The 23041-nt window shown below is 35.9% G+C and overlaps 1 protein-coding gene across 1 annotated transcript in view; it reads right to left on the bottom strand.

Moving 5' to 3' along the window:
• ADGRG6 (adhesion G protein-coupled receptor G6) overlaps nucleotides 1-21595 on the bottom strand; it is a 197407-nt gene extending 175812 nt beyond the window's left edge. The window contains exons 1-2 of the mRNA XM_043963975.1: nucleotides 21176-21595; nucleotides 14616-14707 (exon numbers count right to left, since the gene is read on the bottom strand). Coding sequence (XP_043819910.1) covers nucleotides 14616-14707; nucleotides 21176-21177 — 94 coding nt within the window. The 5' untranslated portion in view covers nucleotides 21178-21595. The remainder of the gene's footprint in view (nucleotides 1-14615; nucleotides 14708-21175) is intronic.
• Nucleotides 21596-23041: the final 1446 nt, after the last annotated feature.

The following is a 23041-nucleotide window of genomic DNA, read 5'->3' as shown; positions in this document are numbered from 1 at the left end:
AGACACTTAACACTTACTAGCTATGTGACCCTGGGCAAGTCACTTAACCCCAGTTGCCTCACTAAAAAAAATAAAATAAAGATATCCAGGGCCATCTCTAGTTGTCCTAATGTATATCTTGCCACTGGACCCAAATGGCTCTAGAGGAGAGAGTAAGGTTGGTGACCTTGCACAGCTTTCCCTCACTTAGATCCAGTTCATTGCAAGTTATGACAGTACCTTGAATCAATGGACCTCTTCAAGAAGGAAGGACAAACAACAACAACTCTACCAGCAGTTCATCGGTGTACTTATTTTCCCCTCATCCACTGTATCTGTCATTTCTGATAGGTATGAGATGTTACTTCAAAGTTGTTTTAATTTGCATTTCTCTCATGAATAGTGATTTTGAGCATTTTTTCATGTAACTATAAATGATTTTAATTTCTTCTCTTGAAAACTGCTTGTTTATATCCTTTGACCATTTATCGATTAATGAATGGTTCTTATTTTTATAAATTTCACTCACTTGGATACTCAGCATATATTTGAGAAATGAAGCTTTTGTCAGAGAAGTTTGCTGTAATTTTTTTTATATTACTACATTGTTCATGCTACCTTTCGGCATAATGTAGCTTCCTTGGTTATCTCTTTTAAGTCTCTTTTTGCTTTTGCTTTGTCATGATTGCTACCACTGCTTTTTAAAAAAAAAAAAAAAACTTCAGCTGAAGCATATTAGATTCTGCTCTAGTCCTTTATCTAACTCTCTGTGTGTGTCTCTGTTTCCAAGTCTGTCCCTTGTAAATATCATATTATTTGATTCTAGTTCTAATCAATTATGTTATCTGCTTCCATTTAAAGAATGAACTCATCTCATTCACATTTACAGGATTACTAACAGTGTATTTCCCTTCATCTAATATTCCTTTGTTTCTTCCTCTCTCTTTCTGTCTTTTTATCCTGTCCCTCCTCAAAATTCTATTTTACTTTTAATCACTGCCTCCCTTAATATGCGCTCCTTTTTATCACTGTCCTTTTTATTATTCCCTTTCCCTTCTTTTTTCTCTATTGGGTAAGTTACATTCCTATACACAACTGAGTGTATATATTCCTCCTTTCAACCAATACCAATAGGAGTGAGGTTCAAGCATTGACAGCCACCACCTCCCATTTTTCCCATCTCTTTCTTGCAAGCTTCTTTTATGTGAGAAAAAATTTCCCACCTTCTCTTTCCCTTCGAGTGCATCCCTTTTTCTCATCCCATCATTTTTTTTTTTTTTAGTGAGGCAATTGGGGTTAAGTGACTTGCCCAGGGTCACACAGCTAGTAAGTGTTAAGTGTCTGAGAACAGATTTGAACTCAGGTACTCCTGACTCCAGGGCCAGTTCTCTATCCACTGCGCCACCTAGCCGCCCCTATCCCATCATTTTTTAATGATCCTTCCACCAATATTAAATCACACCTATGCTCTCAGTCTACATAAATTCCTTTTAAATGCCTTAATAAAGATAAAATTATTAGGAGTTATATGTATTATCTTCCCACATAGGAATCTAAACAGCTTATGGAGTCCCTTATGATTATACTGTCATATTTACCTTGTTATACTTCTCTTGAATCTTCTGTTTGAATGTAAAATTTTCTATTCAACTATGGTCTTTTCATCAGAAATGCTAGAAAGTTCTCTATTTCATTAAATATGTATTTTCCCCTAAAGGATTATACTCCATTTTGCTGGGTAGGTTATTCTTTATTGTAATTTTAGCTCCTTTGCCTTCTGTTATATCACAGTCCAATTGCTCCTCTCCTTTAACATGGAAGCTACTAAGGCTTGTATAATCCCAACTGTGATTCCAAGATTTTAGAGTTATTTCTTTCTGGTTGCTTGAAGTATTTTCTCTTTGACCTGAGAGTCCTGGAAGTATTCCTGGAAGTTTTCATTTGGGGATCTCTTTCAGGAGGTAATTGGTGAATTCTTTCAAATTTTATTTTACTCTTTGGATCTAAGATAACAGGTAAGTTTTCCTTCATAATTTCTTGAAATATGGTATCTAGTCTCTTTTTTTCATTATGGCTTTCAGGTAATCCAATAATTCTTAAACTATCTCTCCTGGGTCTATTTTCCAGGTCAGTTGTTTTTCTGATGAGATATTTCACATTTTCTTCTATTTATTTTCATTCTTTTGACTTTGTTTTATTGTTTCTTAGTGTCTCATGGAGTCATTAGCTTCCACTTACCCAATTTTAATTTTTAAGATATTATTTTCTTCATTGAGCTTTTGTACCTCTTTTTCCATTTGGCCAATTCTGTTTTTTAAGTTCTCTTCAGGAGATTTTTGTTCCTCTTTTCCCATAAGTCCAATTCTGTTTTTTAAAATGTAATTTTCTTCAGTATTTTTGTGCCCCCCCTTTTTCTTTTGCCAACCTGTTAATTCTTTCTTCATACTTTTCTTTATCATTCTCACTACCTAATTTTTCCTCTACTACTCTTATCTCTTTCTTTAACTCTTCTAGGAATTCTTGCTCAGGTCCAATCAGCATTTTTTGAAGTTTTTTTGTAGCTATTTTCACATTGTTTTCTTCTTCTGAGTGTATGTCTTGGTCTTCCCTGCCACTGTATTTGGTTTTTTTAATTTTTATTATTATTATTATTATTATTATTATTATTATTATTATTTCTTTGCTCATTTTTCCAGCCTATTTCTTTGACTTTGAACTTTATTTTTAAATTGGGTTTTGTTTACATAGGAGTATGCATTCTCCCAAGTTTCAGGCTTTTTGCACTTGTTTTTAGAGCCAGTTGTGAAGTTCTGCAAGTTTTCGGTGCTTCCAAGATACTGTGATCCTGGGAGAACACATGTGGTCACTGCTTTCCTGGTCTGTATTCTAGTCTTTACCCATGAAGGATCCCCTGAAGCCACAAGCACTAGCATTCTCTTTGCCTTAGAACTGTGACCAGGCTCCTCATTCCTTGTGAACAATCCCCAACGCTCCTGTCTGCCCTGAAATTGCAACTTAGAACAGCATATGGGGAACAGAGTTGCCAATCAGTGTCAGCTGTACTCAGTGCCAGAAAAAGGTGCCCTATAAACTCTTTCTGACCACTTGTACAACCTTCCTTACAATCGCTGGGCTGAGAGCTCCTGAAGCTGCTGCTACTGCTTCTGAAGCCACTGTTGCTACCACTGTGTGTGGGGGGGGCGGAGGTAGGGGGGTCTGGACAGGCCTCCACTCAGGTGTCACAGACTTCTCCTGCCAACCTCTTAAGTTTTCTGAGGCCAGAAAAAAGTCTCACATCAACCTGTTGCTGGTTCTGCTGTTCCAAAATTGGGTTTGAGGCATTATTTTAAAGTCATTTTGAAGGGGATGTTGGGAGAGTTTAGCTGGGTGGCTGCCCCTAATCTGCCATCTCTATTCTGCCTCTATTCTTTCTTATAATTTAGTATTTACTTTGACTTTCACTCTGAAGAGCTGATTGCTCACATATAGCTGATTCTGAAATAACTGCTTTATCTGTCACTGTTGGTTTTCTGTCCATTAAGATACAGCCAATTTAATTTTCTTTTTATTAGTGCTTTGTATCCAGTGCCTTCTCAATCTCTTTTGGGAGAAAGTGTTATGATGGCTACAAATAAAACTTTTCCCCATATATACTGTATTTCAGCTTTGTGATCTTCAGTATGCTTTTTATCTGTTTCCATTTTCTAATTTCTGAAATAAGGATAATATTTATACTATTTTCCTTGAGAGAGGCAACATGACATAATGAACAGAAGAGTCAGAAGTCAAAAAGATAAGGAGTTAGGAAGGTCTGGGTTTAAGTCCTTCCTCTGACAAATATTAGCTATGGGAGATGGACAAAATCCTTTAACCTCTCAATGATTCAGGCAATTCTTTAAAATTCTGAGTAGCAGATGAGTTGCCAATATGTATCAGTAAAAGGAGGCTTACTATGAGGATAAAATGAAAATATAAGTTAAGTGGTTTATAAACTTTAACTTATTTATTCATTCAACAAGCATTTATTTAATGACTTCTATGTGACAAGCACTTTGCTAGGCACAGGAGATGTAAACAATAGGTCCACTTAAAAAGTGCACACAAAGTAAATAAATAATTTCAGGAAAAGATAAAAATAAGCAACTGAGGTAATCAGAATAAGACTCTACTAGGAGATGACACTTGGGTTGAAGCTAAAGGAAGCCAGAGATTTTAAGAGCCAGAGGAGAGAAGGGTTGAACACAGGTGAGAGTATCTGTTCAAAGATATGAAGATGGGAAAAGTGTCAGAGATCAACAACTTTGTGTGATAAAATAATGGAATTTGGCAGATGCCCAGGGGCCCTACCTGAAGACTGATTTCAAATTGATTGAATTGGGTGAGACTGAGAAACTGACTGAGAACCTACTTAAGAATGATTAAATAGAGACCACATGTAGCTGACCCTAGTAGGGTGTTGTTCTCAGAAGCTGTGGACTGTGACATCAAAAGGAGACCATGCCTGGCTGGTCCTGATTGGCCATCAATAGGAGACCATTCTCAACCAATCAGTCTGAAAGATATCCCCTTTTGGGGAGGGAGACAGGAAGTAGGAATTGGAGGCTAGCTTGCTGGATCTTCCTCTTTTCATCTGGGATTTTGGCATGGTGGCAGCAGGGGCAGAACTGAGTAGAAAGATCTACTCCACGTGTTCTCTATAGAAGCATGGATAGCTAAATAAATGTGGCTTCCTCAACTTCTCTCTCTTCACTAACTTCTAATACACTTTAATAAATCCTTAAAAGCCTAAACTCTTGCTGAATTTATCAGTAATCTTAGCTAATTTTCCCCAAAAAAACTGGGGGGGGAGGTTAGGATCCACAGTTAGATTTTAAACATCACAGTTGGATATAACAAGAAAGTAGATAAATTGAGCAATAAGCCTCAAGAGTTGGACTACAATCAGACTATAAAAGTATATTTTGTTCTAGAGGTATGAGGGAGCCACTGTAGTTTCTTTAGCAAAGGAAAGTCATGTTCAAACCTCTTCAAGATTGCACTTTGGCAAGTTGAATGGTAAGGAAATAGATTTGAGGCACAGAGATGAATTAGGAATATGTTCAATGCAGTTCAAGAGAGGGATGATAAAAGATCTGAACTAGACTAGTGGCTATGTGAATCAAGTGAAGGTGGATTTGAGAGATATTATAAATATAGAAGCAACTATACTTGGAAACTGATTAGATATGAGGAATGAATGAGGAAGAACAGTCAAGGACAGCTAAGGTTGTTAATCCATTTGATTGAAAGGATAGTTTTGCCATTGACAGAAATAGGAAAATTAGTAAGAAAGGATGGTTTGAGGGCTAAGATGATGCGTTCTGTTATTAAGCCCTTTTAGTGTGAGATATCTATGGAACAGTCCTTTGAAGAAGTCCTACAGGCAACTAGTAATGCCGTATAGTACAGTGGAAGAGTGCTGATCTTTGAGCCACAAGACTGTACATTTTTTGACATTGGTTCTGCCATATATTTATTACCTGTGTAGTTTTGGGAAAGTTAATTAAGCTCCTGTGGCCTGAGTTTCCTCACTGATAAAATGAGAATTTGGATTAAATGACTCTTCAGTTCTAGATTCATGATATTATGATCCAGGACTAGAATTCAGAAGAGAGACTAGGATGAGATAGAAAGAGATATGGGAGTTTCCAGCTTAAACACTGATTTAAATACTTAATTATTTAATTAAACATTGATTAAGTCACCAAGGAATATAGTAAAATAAGAAAAGAAGTCCTAGAACAGAATCATGGACTATACCCACATATGTGAGTGGAATATGGATGATAATATAGCAAAAGAGATTAAGAAGGAAAAGAGGTAAGAAAAGGAGTAAATAATATCACAGAAATACAGAAAAAAGTGTATCTAAATGAAGGAAATTGCCAACAGTATAAAGAAAGGTCAAAAAGGATGAGAATTGACAAAATGCCATAGGATCTGACAATTAAGAAATCACTTAGAGAAAGCATTTCATTTCAATGATGAAGATAAAAGCCAGACTATGAGAAACTGAGAAATGAATGTGAAAGGAGAGACTAGGGGCAATGAGCATAGAAGGCTTTTTCTAGGACTTTGGTTGTGAAAGGAAAGAGAGATATTGGCCAGTATCCTGAAGGAATACTAGAATCAAATGAAGATTTTTTTGAAGTATAACGGGCATCTAGGCATGCTTATAAACCATGAGGAAGAAGCAAGTCTGTCAGACGAGATTAAAATTTAGAAAAAGAGAACATCATTAGAGAGGCAAACTCATAGAGGATATGGAAGAAAATGAGATCAAGGATACAAACAGAAGAATTATGAATTAAAGCAAGGAGAATATGTATACACCCAAAGCTACTGGATACAAAACTATTATAGTATGCCAATAGTTGGTGGAGTTGCCATGGGGTACATAATACATAGAAAATAGAGTAAGGAAGGAGAATTAATGGAGTGCTTGGAATGATGACAGTATGACTCAGTGAGAAAAAACATAGATACAGAGGAAGATGGGTCCATATGGCAGCTAGGGGAGTGTGAGTTAGTTTGTATTGTGAGTGAATAGGATGTGTTCAGGTATGGATCACTAGGAAGTTTGAGAGTGTGAGGCATGAACCACTGGCAATAAATGTACTCCAGGCATAGATTCAGCCTCCTTTACTTCATGCCGCTGATAAGGCAAGAACAGAAGAAGACTACCTAGGGCTGACCATTTTCTGTTTTTGTCCATTCCATGGACTTCCACAAACAACTAAAACCTCAAGTAGTCCTTTTTCACTTAGCTATTTTAAAAACCATACAAACCAAAATCCATTGTTCATCATGGGCACCATATCCAAACCTTTTCAAATTTAGTAAAACCTATCAGACCTTGTACTCTACATAGAGAACCTGGGGCCTATTTTTTTAAGGGACTCTCTTCTCTTTTCTTTCTTTCCTTTTTTTTTTTTTTTTTTTTTTTTTTTTTTGCACAGGGCTAGTAAGTGTCAAGTGTCTAAGGTCGGATTTGAATTCAGGTCCTCCTGAACCCAGGACCCGTGCTTTATCCACTGTGCCACCTAGCTGCCCTGGGGCCTATTTTTATATCAGGAGGGGACACCAGATTAGGATTTCTCTAAAGAAGAATAAATGTCTAAAATTATAATAGTAAGAAAGAAGAAAGTAAATGTTCCAGGCACAATTAGCTATCACTTCAAGCCCTTTGGAATATGTTCCAAGTCTAGAAAAATAGTTCTTACCTATGGAGTAATAGTTGAATGGATCTCATTATGGTTGATATTTTCAGAAAATAGTGAGGCAATGTCAATGAAACTATTTTGAATATAATTATATAGTTACCACTCATGTCTCCAGAAAATTAATCTTCTTTTCAGGTGTGTTTCTCATGGCAATGGAGGTAAAGAAGGTTATTTTTTATAACACTATAGCTGACTTGAAGATTAATGCATCTTCTTATCTCTTTCACTTTTCACATATCCCAGCCACTTCAATCTTCTCTGTTGTTGGTGAAGAAATGTACAAACTTTTGATTGACTCTTCTAATTTCCCTCTTGGCTACCATCCTTGGTTATCACAGGACAATATTATTGAGGCTTAGTAAGGAGAGTGGAAGAAAAATGAATTATCCTTTTTGTTCAAAGAGTTGCTAACATTATAACATTGACTGTAGACTCTACTTAGGTTCTATAAAAGTCAATGTTAGGAGTTAGCAATAGTAATTTTAAAAGAAATGATGAGCAGGATGTTATCAGAAGGACGAATGAAAAATGCAAACCATCAACAGAGAAAGAACTGGTGGTATCTGAATACAGATTGAAGTATAATTTTTTATTTGTTAATTCCTTTTTTTTTTTTTTGCAGGGCAGTGAGTGTTAAGTGACTTGCCCAGGGTCACAGAGAGCTAGTAAGTATCAAGTGTCTGAAGTCATATTTGAACTCAGGTCTTCCTGAATCCAGGGCCAGTGCTTTATCCACTGCTCCACCTAGCTGCCCTAATTTCTCTTTCTAAAGTTATTTTGCCTGTTTTCTTTCACAACCTAATGTGAAGATATTTTTGCATAACTGTACATGTATGACATATTGAATTACTTGATTTCTTACGGAGGGGTGAAGAGGGAGGGACGAAGAAAATTTGGAACATGAAGTTTTAAAAAATCAATGTGAAAAAATGTGGGTTTTTTTACATGTAACTTTGGGGAAAATTCTAAATAAATAAATTTTTTAAAATTTTAATAAAAAAAGTCAATGTTAGAAAGAAGGGGTTGAAATGATACTTGTATTAATACCAGTATATCATGTATCTTACCATAGCTGTCACAGGTCTAGAATTCTCTAAATTTGCCACTTGCTGGTGCAATTCTATAAACCATAAAGTTTTTTGTAGAAATATATTTGCTTTTAAAAGGGGAGGGGAGACATAATATAAACAAATATAATGCTAATTTTAACAAAAGTTTTTGTAGAGAAATAATTGTAGAAGTGAAAATGCATACAAAATATTGTCCCATATACTGTCTATAGTATTGCCAGCCACTACTATTGTCTCAGGATAACTTGTGATCAAGTAGAATTCCTAGTTCTTTTTCAAATTTAAGTACTATCCAGCCAGGCCTGCTTCAATCTATCCTTGCACAAATGAATTTTTGAACCTCGACATAGGAATTTACATTTATCCCAGTTACATATCTTATAGGTTTCACTGCCATTGTTTTAAGCCATACAAAAGAGATGATTTCTCAATGAAGCACTGTTTATTTAAGCTTAGTTTAGGTAATCATTTTGGGAAAACACTTCATTTCTCTGGAACTCAGTTTCCTCATCTGTAACATTACTGAATTATATTAGATGATCTTCAAGGTCACCTTTTCAGTTACAAGAGTGTATGATGTGGGGGCAGTTAGGTGACACAGTGGATAAAGCATCAGCCCTGGATTCAGGAGAACCTGAGTTCAAATCCGGCCTCAGACACCTGAAACTTACTCACTGTGTGACCCTGGGCAAGTCACTTAACCCTCACTGCCCCACAAAAAAAGTGTCTATGATGCAATCCAAGGACCATTGAGAAGAAACCAGGCATTAAAGTATCAGTACCCAGGCTGGTGACACTCCAGGGTTGAGAAATCACAGGGGCTGAAAGTTCTGGGGAGACCCTGAAGTACTTCAACATTCACTTGAATGGTGTATTTAATAATACACCATTATGTATATGGTGAATACGTGAACTGGAACCTCAAGTGTGATAATATAACCATACCACTTTTGCTATAATTTCAGGAACCCTTTGACCAAGGACTCAATAACTGGAGGTATTTAATGACTTAGCCATGTTTGTTCAATTATTTAAATTTATATCAGCACAATGTGGTACTGACAGTAGAAAATGAATGCTAAGTATCTGTTCAGGAGGAAAAAAATATCCATAACATCTGGATTCATTTTTTCAAAGCACCTGTCCTATGATAATTCTGATATTTCCCAAGATACTATATGAATAACAGTTCAAGCAGCACTTTCAAATATATACACATTTCTCTGCTTCAACCGTTAATGTGTCATGGAAAACAGAACAACATTCAGATTTGAAATAATCTGCTGATATCATCGATTTTCTGGAGGGAAAGGGGGCACCTCCCTCAGTGCTTATTACTAAGGATATCTGTGTGGAAACAGGATCCTTGTTGCTTAGGAATTTGTTGGCTCCTACTGATTATTTCCCACTCTACTTGAAATCATAAACTTCTGTCTGCCTGAGATATCACTAGCATCTTCACAGCTATGAACAGTCAGGCCACATAAAAAGAAGTCAGGATGTGAAATATCCAATGACAGATTCTTAAGAAGCAGTTTTTTAAACTCTGTGTGTGTGTTTTAACTGAGAACTTTGAAGAGATGGGCAGGATAACAGCTAAGTGACTAATTTTTTTAAATGCTATATTCCTCTCTCCTTCATAATCTATGAGACCCGCTTAAGGGTTTCAGAGGGTTTTTTTCTTTTATAATGTTTAATGATGCTATTTTCTTTTCTTAAATAATTATCACTTCCTAATCATTCCTGAGCACCTCAGATAGTTATAGAACTTTTCCCTTATAACAAAAATAGTACAGTCCAGGAAGACAAATTAACACATTGGCCATGTATGTCTCATTCCATTCCCATTGTCCATGATCTCTCTGCTGAGGGCTGAGAGATTTGCTTTACCATCAAGTCTTCTGAAGCCATGGGTCACTTTATTGATTGTAGTTCTAAAGCCTTTCAATGTTGTTTTCCTTTGTACTATTGTAATAAACATTTAAGATTTCTAGCTGATTCTGATTGTTTCACTTGCCCTCAGAGGTAATTCGTGTTATTAGTCATTGTTTAAAGTTATTTTTGTTAACTGGCAATAGACTGAAAGTTGGCTTCTGGCATTGAATCATGAGCTTATCTCATAAGAGAAGTGAGAGAAAACTTGTTTCTTAGTTTATCTCTCCTTAGCTATTTCAATAAATATTGACTAACAAGTCTTAACACCACAAATCTATAGTTTCATAAAGTTATCTGAAACTACAGTCTATTAATTTATAAACTTACCGTTTCCTATCTTAGGCCACTGGTTATGTTAACAGAATGCCGACAGTTCTAATGCACAGTAGATTCATGTGTCATCACTGGTCAAAGAGATGACCAAGCAGTAAGGGCACATAGGACCAAAGTTCAAGATTTACTCATCAGTCAGTCAACAAACATTTATTAAGTTCATACTATGGGGCAGACACTGTGTTAAGAAAGGATACAAATATGAAAAGGAAAGAATGTCCTTGGCCTCAGGAGCTTACAATCTAATGGGGGTGGGGCATAGAAAAGGAAGTCAATAAAGGTGAGGGAGAAAAGTAAGATACGGGGCCTGAAGGCATGATGGAGAAGTCCAAATGAATGTTGCCAGGTGGGAAATGAAAACATGGCTGGCCCAGCTGCCTTCTTTACATGTTCAATGCCTGAAATTAAATTAGTTTACTTGACAGGAATTTATTGGGCATGAATGCATGATGGAGAAGTTCAAAGGATTACTGCCAGGCAGGAAATTGTTAACGTGCATATTAACCTTTGAATTTAAAATGTAGCTTAGATATTATTTCAGTCAAAGTGTTCAATTTATTGATGACCTAATTAATGGGAAGAAGCATTAGCAAGATCACACGGATAGTTGCAGAGCTGTACCTAGTGCTCTTCCTAAGACACCATGCAGTCTCACCCCTAAACCATGCTACCAAGGAAGGTCTGCAAAATCAAAAGTGAAGCAGAGACTTGGTAATTATGTAATGAATGTAATCAACAGACATCAATAGCTAATCTAGGGCTCAGGCATCAAAATTCACTTCAAGGGCTTAATTGTCCAAATTCACTAACTATAGGGATCAAATTAGGCAGATAAATCCTAAATGTGTAGGGTACTTTGTGCTCTGTAGACAGAAGTGTAATATTCACTATATAATATTCTTCAACAATGCTATTTTTCAAAACTTGGTATAAATCAAATGTTTGTCATTTGTCAGATTATTTTACATGAAATGAAGGTGTATACTATGGTGCAATAAACAAGAGCATGGGGCCTGTATCCTGGCTCTGCTTCTTCCAATCTGGGTGACTTTAGGAAAATCATTTTAACTCTCTGGGCCTCAGTTTTTCTACCTGTAAAATGAGATGTTTGGACTGGATGATATCTAAGGGTCCTTCCATAATCTTTTTATAAGAAGAAAAAAAAAACACTTTTGTAATCTTATTCTTTTGAAAATAAACTTTTTAAATATTATCTTTTGACTTAAGTAAAATATACCTGTAAGTGTAATTTTAATGATATATAACATATCTGTGTATGTATATGTATATGTGAATACTGGAAAATATTTAAGTGATTAAAAACCATATAAATGATGACTGTATAAATTTTTAAAAGTTGTTTAAAAATCTCCACCACACCATAAAATCAAAATGGATACATGACCTGAATATTAAATATCATACCATGAAAACATTAGAAGAGAACCAGCTCAATTTCTTTTCACAGTTATGACAAGAGATGAATTCTTAACAAAACTAGAGATAGAGATGATTACAACAGTTAAAATAGAAAATTTCAGTGAAACTGAAAACCCTTTTTTGTGAACAAAATTAATGCAACTTGGTTAAGAAAGCAAGCAGTCAACTGAGGGGGGAAATCTTTGTATCAAAAACCTCTGATATAGGTCCAAGGTCAAAAAAGGTCAAAGCTGACTAACAGAAATAGGCAAAACTTTGCTCAAAGGATATGAACAAACACTTCCCAAAAGAATTGCAAACTATTGATAGCCTAATGAAAGATTGCCTCAAATCACTAATAATCAAAGGAAGGCAAGTCAAAACATACTTCATGAGGTTTCACCTTATATCTAGCAAATTGGCAAAAATGACAGACATTGAGAATAATCATTACTGAAAATGTTGTAGAAAGATGGGCCCACTAATGCACTGTTTGTAGAGCTACAAATTGGTCTAATAATTTTGGAAAATAATTTGGAGATGTGAAGAAAGTGACTGATATGTCCAAATTCTTTCATCCTTATTTCCCCATCAAGTTTTATATCATGCAGAGGATATAAAATATTTAGATCAGCATTTTTTTTTATATTGGCTAAGAACTGGTAACAAAATCAATGCCCACTGTTTGAAGGATAAGTTAAAGAAGTCATGGTACATAAATATAATGGAATATTATTGCACTATAAGAATTGATGAATACAACAGACACAGAGAATCATGAGAAGTTATATGAACTGATGCAGGAAACAGAACCAGGAAAACAATATGTGCAACAACCACAACATCGTAAATGTAAAGAATAGTGACAAAACAACTGAAGCTAAATGATTTGATGTTATGATGAATAACCTTAACCTCAAAGAAGAGAAATCAGAAGTCACCTCCCTGCTCTACTGAAGAGATGATGTAAAATCAAAGGATATTACAAAATAAAAATTTTTTAAAAATTTGTTTTATAAAAAAATGATCAGATGTCATGCACCAAGTCAAAAGCCAAAAAAGGACCCAGTCTGCTTATGTGTCTCATTCTATTTACTCAGATGAAAAGCTAGTGAAAAATTCTAAAGATATATTTTCAAAACTAAAATGACATGTCTGCTGCTTTGTTGTAAAGGAGGTTAGCATGATAAAAACAATTCCTAACATTTTCTGTATATGAGTATGGTTAAAATATTTTTTTTCATTTTCATAATTCACAGCACATAATTGATGTGTAGTTTAACAGCTCAACCTCTACCAATTTTGAAATACATCAAACTCTCCTTTAACAAGCAAAAGAAAATCCAGAATTGGAGAGCTATAAAAATTCAATATACTTTTAATTCTCTAACCTTTTTTAAAGCTCTTTCCCTTCCCTGACAAGGAGTCAGTAACTGAAAGAATGCCCTTATCATAAAAGAGAAAAAAGACATATGCAAAAATATCTACTGAAAGTTTGCTTGTGCTTTGGAGCTATTAAACAATGCCAGGGAATTTTCCAACTAAGTAGCTGAAACTCCTAAAATTCTCTGTGCTCTGTCGTTTGGAAAAAGTATTTACCCAGCAAATAAAAACTAGACTTTCTTCATGTGAAAGAACCATTTCAGGAGATTATCTCTTTGTTTCTTCCAAAGCATTATAAGCATATATAAGAGATCACTGTAACACACAGACTTTAAATGCAGCACTGACACAACCTTCCCAGAAATTTCAAGCAACACAAATGTGTATATTATAAAAATTTAGCTGTGTTTTTTAAAACTGATATGTTAATTCCATCCACTTGGAAAATTATAATCACTTCTTCAAAGAGAAAAGACAAAGTTTGCATTGAAGGAGTAATTCAGTTTGTACTCCTACAAAAACCAAGTCGTATATTCATAGTTTGGTTTTTAATATCAGAAACATTCCTCAGTCATTAGTTAGCACATTTGAATAATTATCTGTCTAAAGTGAAGTTAAAATTTAATAAAAGAAAAGAATCTTGCTTTGAGGATGAAAACTTCTAAGAAGAAGAAGAATTTTTTTAAAAGACTGAAACATGCTAACATTACTATGACTTTATTTAATATTAGCTTTCCCACACCAATGTACTGTATGAATTTTATACAAGTAAGGTTTTATTTTCATAGAGTAATTATTATTTTGTTGTAAAATTGTAATTATATAAAAATAATGTATTCAATCTTGTCACCAACAGAATCTTAAAAGGCAAAGGATAGCAGGGATCAAATGCTTCCTTCAACAATAAGAATAAGGAGCACTTTATCAGATTTTCAGGCACTCAACCACAAACTAGATAAATATCTAGAATTCATGTTAATGAAGAGAATTTCTAAAGAAACAAAAACACTTGCAAATTGTCATGGTCAAAGAAAATGGTCATTCAACTAATAAGGAAGATTCCCTGAAAAGAAAGAGAAAGTTTATCAAGCACCAAAGAGAGCATTTTGATAAAATGAGACACAAGATAACCAAAATATCACACTATCCTTATCTAACTTGAATTGTTTTTAAACTATGAAAAATATACACCAAGGAAGGTAAACTTATTGACAAAAGAAAATTCTCCTCTTACCTGAATGATGCACACAAACAGCATATAGAGTAAGAAGGGCCAGAAGCTTCCATTTCCAATGACAGCTCCACATTCGACTTGTGTAAAACATCCTGCAATGGGAGAAAGCCACCAATAGGATACTTAATTGCAATAATAATTATGAAACTGTTTCCAGGAGAAGGTGTGGAATAGATTTTTTTTATCAATCTCATTTCTCATAAAAAGTTAGGCTCCAATAAAGGACCTTTTTAAATCTTCTGTTTGCTAACTGCCCAAAGGAAATAAAAACCTATGTATTATATTTGCCATGGGCTCCCGCCTTCTAGATTATCGAACTGGTCTTTTTCCAGCAGGAAACAATATACATTTTTTCTGCATGAAGAAGCTGGACTGTATCAAGATACCAGAAGTAAAAATCATTCTAGTGATCAGCAGCTAGTGTTTTTTTAAAGTAATACCATAAACCTGACTAACTTGGAAGATATGTGTGTTATCCTCACTTGTCACTTAAATTTTTCATCTTAGACTTAGCTACAAATAAGGATTATTTTAAAGACATAGTTTTCTTTACAAAAGTCAGTGCCTCTTTCTTCTTAAATTGGATCCTAAAAGTGTGAACATCCCCCTTACGATGAATTTCTTCCAAGTATATACAATAACAAGGAAAAATGTGAGAGCAATAGAATAAACTGCATAAAAATTATAAATGAAATCTGATAATGATGTATAAAATGTAGTAGTGAGCCATTTTGCATCAATTATACTTTGTAAACTAATGCACAAAGGTCTAATCTTTAAGTGAAAATTACATTTAATAATTATTTCCATTCAAACGTCTAAATCATTTACCATCTTCAAACAGCAATTTTATACAAGGTATCCCAAAAGTCTTAGTGCAGTTTAAAACTTAAATATCTAATGAATAGTTTTTTAATAAGATTACTCTCATTTTATAGATGAGGACACTGAAGCTATGGGGAGTTTAAGTGACTTGTCAAGAATCACAAAGCTAGTATGTTTTAAAGGCAGAATTTAAACTCAAATCTTGATTTCAAGTCCAGCACTTTATATACCATGCAATTTAGCTGACCATCTGTTTCACAGGTCAAAAAAAAAAACCCAAAGAAAAGATAAAAAAAGTTGTCTATGATAATATGAATAGTGCATGGGCTAAGATTATAACTGGGGCTTTCTGACTGTAAGACCATCCTTCTTTTCATTATAGTACTCCGCCTTTTATGCCTGCAAAATGAGGCCACTAAAATACCAAAAGAACAGTTACTAGCTCTCATCAACATTAAAGTGTATGAACTTTACAGTAGGAGAGATGTGCAGACCCTTTGAGACTTTTATTTTATGTATAATTCTAACAAGCAAGATATGTGGTTGATTAGCAAACAATGTAATAGGGGGACATTGAAAGCTGAAAACTAGATGGGGCTTGAGAAACTTAGAGACAGGTACATAATTAGTCCAAGAAGTGTTATTAGCCCAAGAGGCAAATAAAAAGAAGAGGAAAAAATACACACACACAAACACACACACACACTTTCCCTCTGCAACAAGAACTCAAAGATAGAGGAAAACAACTCAAACGTCAATATCCTAAGACAACATAGCCCCATTACAGGCCATTATAATAACTGGTGTTATTAAAATAGAGCCTCCAAGCAAAAAACAAATTATGTTACCTTTCCTGTTTAAGAAAATGGTGAAGAATGTAATCCATTTTAGGAAGATTTGCTTCAACTTCTGATTTACTGTTTAAAGTAGTAAACTTCATTTACCTTGGAAATTCCATTTACTGAGAATATTCTCAATAATATTGGGTAAATATTATAAATATATATATATAATGTGTATACATGCACATACATGGGTATATATACACATATATGTGTATGTGTAAACACATATGTGTGTATATATAATTGAGACATAGATCGATGAAGAGACTTGCTTAAGATCACATGAAAATGGCAGACTCAAGATTTGAACCTAGGTCCTATGACACCAAGTCCAGAACTCTTTACTTTTGGGGGTCATAATAACTGCCATTTATATAGCACATTAAGATAGATAAAGCAGTTTATAGACATTATCTCATTTGATCGTCACAACTCTATGAGGTAGGTGCTGTTATTATCCTCATTTTAAAAGAAGGCTTCTGCCAACACGTCACGGAAATAACAAAACTAACAAGATTTGCTAACTCTTGATATTAAGGCTCTTTATCCCTTAGAGATAAAAAGCTTCTTTAGTCCCTCTGTACAAACCTACATTTTAAACAGGGCTCTCAGAAGGAAATAAAAAGTCAATTTCAGTTTTTAGAAAGGCAGCCTGGTGTAGTAGATTGAAAGCAGGCATTAGAGCCAGAAGTCCTGAGTTAAAGACTTCTCTGACACACATTGGCTTTGTGAACATCAATCGGAAATTCATTTAATCTTTTCATGTTCTAGGTAACTCTCTAAGACTATAACTTGCTGAAAAGGTGCTGATCTGATTTGGTAGAGATGGTTGCCTAATCTGGGAGTTCCTCAAACCCAAAAAATCTCAGGTCTGGTTCCTATTCTTAATTCCCAATTTTTAAACAGAATTGAACATATGCTGGACATTTTTAAAATAAGAGTTTACATTTCAGGTTTGCAAGATACTTTCCTCATAATAATCCTATGAAGTAATTAGTGCAAATATTATTTATCATCATCCTCATGTTACACATGAGGAAACTGAAGTTCTGAAGACTTTGGAGTGGTTTGCCCATGTTCCCTTAAGCTAGAAAGTGTCTTTGATAGATCATAACCAGGTCAGTGTCTTGATCCTAAGCACAATGCTCTCTATTCATTATGCCAGGATGACTCTAAAGAATCTAAATAAGGGTCTTCCCATTATTCCATGTATAATAAATCTTTTGACAAACAGAAACATGCAAAGTAAAAACAAAAGAATGTTTTAATCCTTCTTGGCCATCTCTGTCTCATAATAAAAAGAATAAGAAATGTTTGTGCTATAGATTAGGATTACTTTCTCACCTTCTTAAGGGTAAAGTTCCTATCCCCTCAAAAGAAAAACTTAAAAAGATAAAATGTCATCCTGCCATCATATTCATCTAGTTGACATGTTAAATATATACAGCCATATAACAAAGTGTTGTCATTTACACAAATCTCAATATACTTAAGGGGTAATATGTTCCAAATCAACATACTTTAATGATTTGGAATTTCATTAGTATGAGGACTCCCTCCACAAATGCAGGTAATGATCTCTCCATATCCAGGTGTACGGTGTTCAAATGATGCTATGGCCAGAAAAAAATTCTCACTTTATCATCAACCAATTATCCTCGATTAGCAACATGGTGATGAACTCTATTAGTTTGGTTCTTAGCTAAGTATCTGGACAATATTTAATATCTTTCCAGCTTAGTAAGTCCCTCCAGAGCTTGGAATCCTCTCAACTTGAAACATAGCTCTTCTATTTACTAGCTATGTACACTTAGGAAAAACATTTAACTCTTTAAGGACTCAGTTTTCTTGTCTTTAAAATGAGTGTTGGAATAGATGACCCCTTCCAGCTTGAAAGCCATGATTATACAATCTATGATCCAAGGAATGGCAAGTCTGCCTGAAGCATTCTGTGGGCATAACCTTCAAAATCAGAGTCATTTCCATACCAGATGATGCATCAGATTAGAGAGGTAATATCCCTCATATTGCTCTAAAGAGAGTGATATGTTGGAGAAAACTGACCTTTTAGACTTTAACTACTGGAGAGACACTTGTTCTATATGATTCTACACTATTAAGAATAAAACTTGAAGAGAAAATTAATGTTGTGACATCCACATTATTAAATTTTTCTCATATTTGAATCATACATGATGATCCTCTACCTTTTTTAGATGGCCCCAAAATGATTTGAAACCCAGTTTATAACATGATGATGTTCATCAGTAAAAATAGAAAGATATAGTCCTTTCTATACAAACTACAAATACTGTAGTTGATTTTTTATTTCATCTCAATTATGAATGATGCTTGGGAAATTATCAATTATTCCAATTATTACCTTATATGTAGATTTTTAATAAGATAGTATTAACAGGATTAGAAATGGCCAATAATTTATTTTTAAAGCATCTGATTTACTTTGGAATCATTCAAAGAACTGTAGTGACATGGCCAGTTAGGTACTAAAACTACCAATTCTATTTAGCCCAAAGCTACTACAGTTTCCCATAATGCAAGAGACAATAGCCTCATTCACCATTCACAGTAGACAAGTATAATGTCATGTAATTTATATAAAACATAAATGAACTTGTAGCTTCACATGGCTTAAGACCAATTAAGTGTTAGCCTTGCTAAATCTAAATTTTTAACTCTTTAGTCTATGCAAAATACCCAACAGTATAACAGTGATAGTGGGTTTTTTCCAAAAAGTTTATAGAAAAAAATACTTCATGAATTCAAATAACATATTTAAAATGAAAGACTAGAAGATATGATGGTTCTTCCCAAAGTCAATATATGGCCCAACAATGCTACATTAATTTTTACCATGGAAGGAAAGGCATGGTTTTCCTTAGTTTTTTTTTTTTTAACATATGTGAAATATCTGAAAAGAATGGGAACAATCTAATCTAGTCCATATAAATCACAAAGGGAAAAATTAAACTTAAGGTTACCACAAAGTTTGTAAGTTTTCAGGTGAAATAGCTCAATAGTAACATGGGCTAGTCTACAGAATTATATAATGGACAACATTTTCTGTTTCTGCTTTTTATTGTGACCTGCCCATGAATGTTTCATGGATGAAGAATGTAAATCTATTCAAGAGAAAACTATAAATATATGAACTATGAAACTTTAAAAAATTATTTCTGTCTTCATTGCATAATAACCAAAGTTTTCAGTCTATTGATCAATTTCACATCTGCTTTATTTTTTTTAAGATTAGTATTGACAAAGCAGACCACTATTTTCCCATGTGTAATATGCTATTTTTCCATTCAGTCTACTAACCAGTAGAGGTCCACACACAGCTGGCCAAATCCCTGCCTTGAAGAATCCTGATATATTTTCCAGGTAAAGTAGAACTTTCAAACAAACTCTTATTAATTCTGAAACTTGTCTTTGGTATATCAGAACAAAGTTGTATTTGGTCCTTGGTTCTCCCCACACACACACACAAAAAAGAGGTTTTTAAGGTTGTACTTTGCTAATTCCACTAAGAGAAATATGACTAAATAGTTTACAGGTATGGAATTATCACACTTTCTAGATTTTACATGAATTCAGTTCATTTTTCATTATCTTGTACATTACTAAAACATATCACTTTATAACATTATATAAGTAGACAGACACTGCACTTCCTCTATTGAAAATAAATTTTGGAGAACAGCAAAGATATACCATATAGTGGACTGTTTAGGGGGAGGAGGTTGGTCTAAACAGGCAAAGGGGTGCAGAAAGTTCAGTGTGTGTGTGTGTGTGTGTGTGTGTGTGTGTGTGTGTGTGTGCGCGCGCACGTGGATATGTGCTAACACAGAGGATACTTAGATGGAAAAAAGTAGATGAAGAGAAGAGACTGAGTCATCAGTGGCTCCAAGAGAAGCATCAATTTTTGCAAACCTTTAAAATTTTACTTAGTAAAAGAAAATAAATCTGTTTGAGTATCTACCCAGTATGAGTAGAATGCCAGAAAGTAAATTATATATTACAAGAAAGAAGTAATTTCTTCACTAGCCACAAGAATAATCTTGAATCTTTCAAAAGAGCACCCTCCTCTTTTTTTTTTTCTTAGAAGACTAGTTAATCATTCCAAGGAAGAGACTGAGGGACTGTTAATGAACTAGATAAAAGTCAGCTTTTCTCTTTCCATCTCCCTAAGAATTTTCTCACTCCAAACCACACCACTCTTTTGTTAAAGGTAAAAAAGTCCATTACACAAACTTCTTTCTTTAAACACAACTCTCTGGATAATGTCTTTTGTATCTTAAAATAATAATAAACCTGTTTTTGCAGGTTGTTGTTTTTTTGTTTCCTTAAGTACTCCGATGGCTCAAAGATCCAAGAATAACTTCTACATTCAAGGGTGACAATGTGTAAAGTCAATATTGTTTCTGGATACCAATACCTTCCAAGTCCAAAGGGAACGTTGATCAGAAGAGCGCTTTCTTGGCAAGTCAGATTCCGGACTACCTGTTATTCCTTGTTAGCTTTAAATAAAAAAAATCATTTTCCCCATTCCTGCAGCCCTACCCTTTTAATTCTGTGTTACACTAACTAAACACGAGGTTTACCTCCAACTGAAAGAGAAAAAAAAAAACATACACAAAGTTGGGGGGGATGTCAAAAAAAAAAACCCCACAGACACTGCAACTATCTTCTTTTGGCAGTAGTCTTCCTCCTCTGTGCCCTGAGGCGCAGATTAAAAGACAAACAAACCGGTTTATTCCGTCAATGCAACTAAAGTCATTACAAAATCATTGGCGGGGGGGGGGGGGGGGGGGGGGGGGGATATTACAGATAGAGGCGTAAAGGAATTCCAGGCTGAAAGGCAAAACTTACATGTTGACATTACTGCGCTCAGGTCCGTTGGGGCTGTACAATCAGCCTTTTCACCACCACTGCCTCCTCCTCCTTTACCTCCTCCTCTTTTCTGGCCAACGGTACCCCTCTCTTCTCCTGGATCCGCGGATGTCTTCCTGTGTCTCCTTTCAGGGCCTGCTCGGCAAGTTCATCAATGTTTCCCCATAGTCGGTTACTTTTGACACGCACAGTCTGGGCGCAAGGTGGATCAGAAGGACTAGCCTTCAGTCTCAGCCCTCTCCTTCCTCTCCACCCTATTCCCGAGTCTGCAGGGCAGCGGAAAGGGGGCGGGGGTAGTAAGGAGGCAGGTTGTTCTTCTCAGCAAGTGGCAGAAAAGTTCCGGAGCTGTCTCTGCCTTTTAGATGGGGCCTGAGCTGGGAGGGGAAAGGAACGTGCTTGTTGGTGATGGTGGTGGTGGCGGTGATAGCGGGGGTGGCGGTACCAGTTCCGTTCCTTTCTGGACGAGTTTGCCTTCCCTCCCTCCTTCCCCTGGCCCACTCGGCCGATTCCCCAGGGAGCGGCCGCCGCCAACGCTTCCGGCGTTCGGGATTGGTCTCCCAGGCTCCGGGGATTCAGGTGCCGCCACTGCCCTGCCCCGAGCAGAGCTGCATGCGCTCACCGCAGCCCGAGGAGTTTGGCTGAAGTCCGCGCGCGCTTCTTGGGCTGCCTCCGCTTGGCCTCTCTTTCTATCTTCCAGGCTTTGGGTCGGGCGCGGCCCCACCCTGTCAGTAACCTCCAGATCTGCAGCCTAACTCGGTGCAAAAAGGAGAACTCTCCCCAGAAGGCGAAAGAGACGCTGAACAGATGAATGGGGAAAAGTAGCAAGGGGAAAGAGGAAGGAAGGGTAACTGAGAAGAGAGGTCACTGGGTTAGAAAGCGGCAGCAAAGCTCCCCTCCTCCCCCCCAAGCGAGTGCATTGCAAGCTCCTCTGGACGTGAAGAGTTAAGTTCTGAAACCCATGTTTGGGGGCTACTCAAAATCGCCCTCATCTCTCCTGCCCCTGTGCTAGTTCTCTAGGTGATGGGGCTCCAGACCTTTGTGCCTCCCATTCTTCAGGCTAGTTAGTTTTCCCTGCCTCCCAACATTTCTTGAAAAGCAAAACAAAACAACAAAAAAACAGCAATAAGTTTTTATGGTGAGACAAATTGTTCTCATCTCTGGATCTCTGCCAATAAGTATTGCCCCATCCCAACCTTTAGTCCAGGTTGACAGTAAGCTAAACTCTGTCCTCAGTAGGCTAAGTAGGTCTCCCTCTACCTTTCTCTTCCGCTCCCATCACTGTGAAAAACCAAAATAAACAAAAATGAATATTTAGCAGAGCAGAGAGATGCGTGAAAGGCTTTGCTCCTTATTGGGGTTGGGGGGCGGGCTTTATAGGGTTATTTTATAATAGTTTACATATATGTAGCACTTTACTTGAAGGTTTCATAATAAGATGTCGATTCCTTTCTCTGGTGTTAAACAGAAGTATTTTGCTTAATTGTCTTGGAATTGGTATAGTGGGCAGGACACTGGATGCAGGGTCATAGAAGCAGGTCTCAAATCCTCAATGTGCTGCTTCTATTGTGTGATATTGGTTAAATCATTTCACCCCTAGAGGCTCCACTTAGATAAAGTGTAGGGATTAAATTAGATTACATCGTTCTAGAAAGAAAAGCCTATGATCAGTTTTATAGCACATAACCCACTCACCTCTGGAACTCCACCCTGGGGCCACTGATGTTCTGACTTGTGAGAGTGTCACAAGAACCACTGTAAACTCTATCTAACCATGCTGCATTCCACCCTAGACATCTACTTGCTTGTATCCTGCATGAATACCTTTCCTCTCACCCCACCAATTCC

This window comes from Dromiciops gliroides, chromosome 4, assembly GCF_019393635.1.
Source record: "Dromiciops gliroides isolate mDroGli1 chromosome 4, mDroGli1.pri, whole genome shotgun sequence".
Lineage (NCBI taxonomy): Eukaryota > Metazoa > Chordata > Mammalia > Microbiotheria > Microbiotheriidae > Dromiciops > Dromiciops gliroides.
This window is presented reverse-complemented; position numbering and strand designations above follow the sequence as displayed.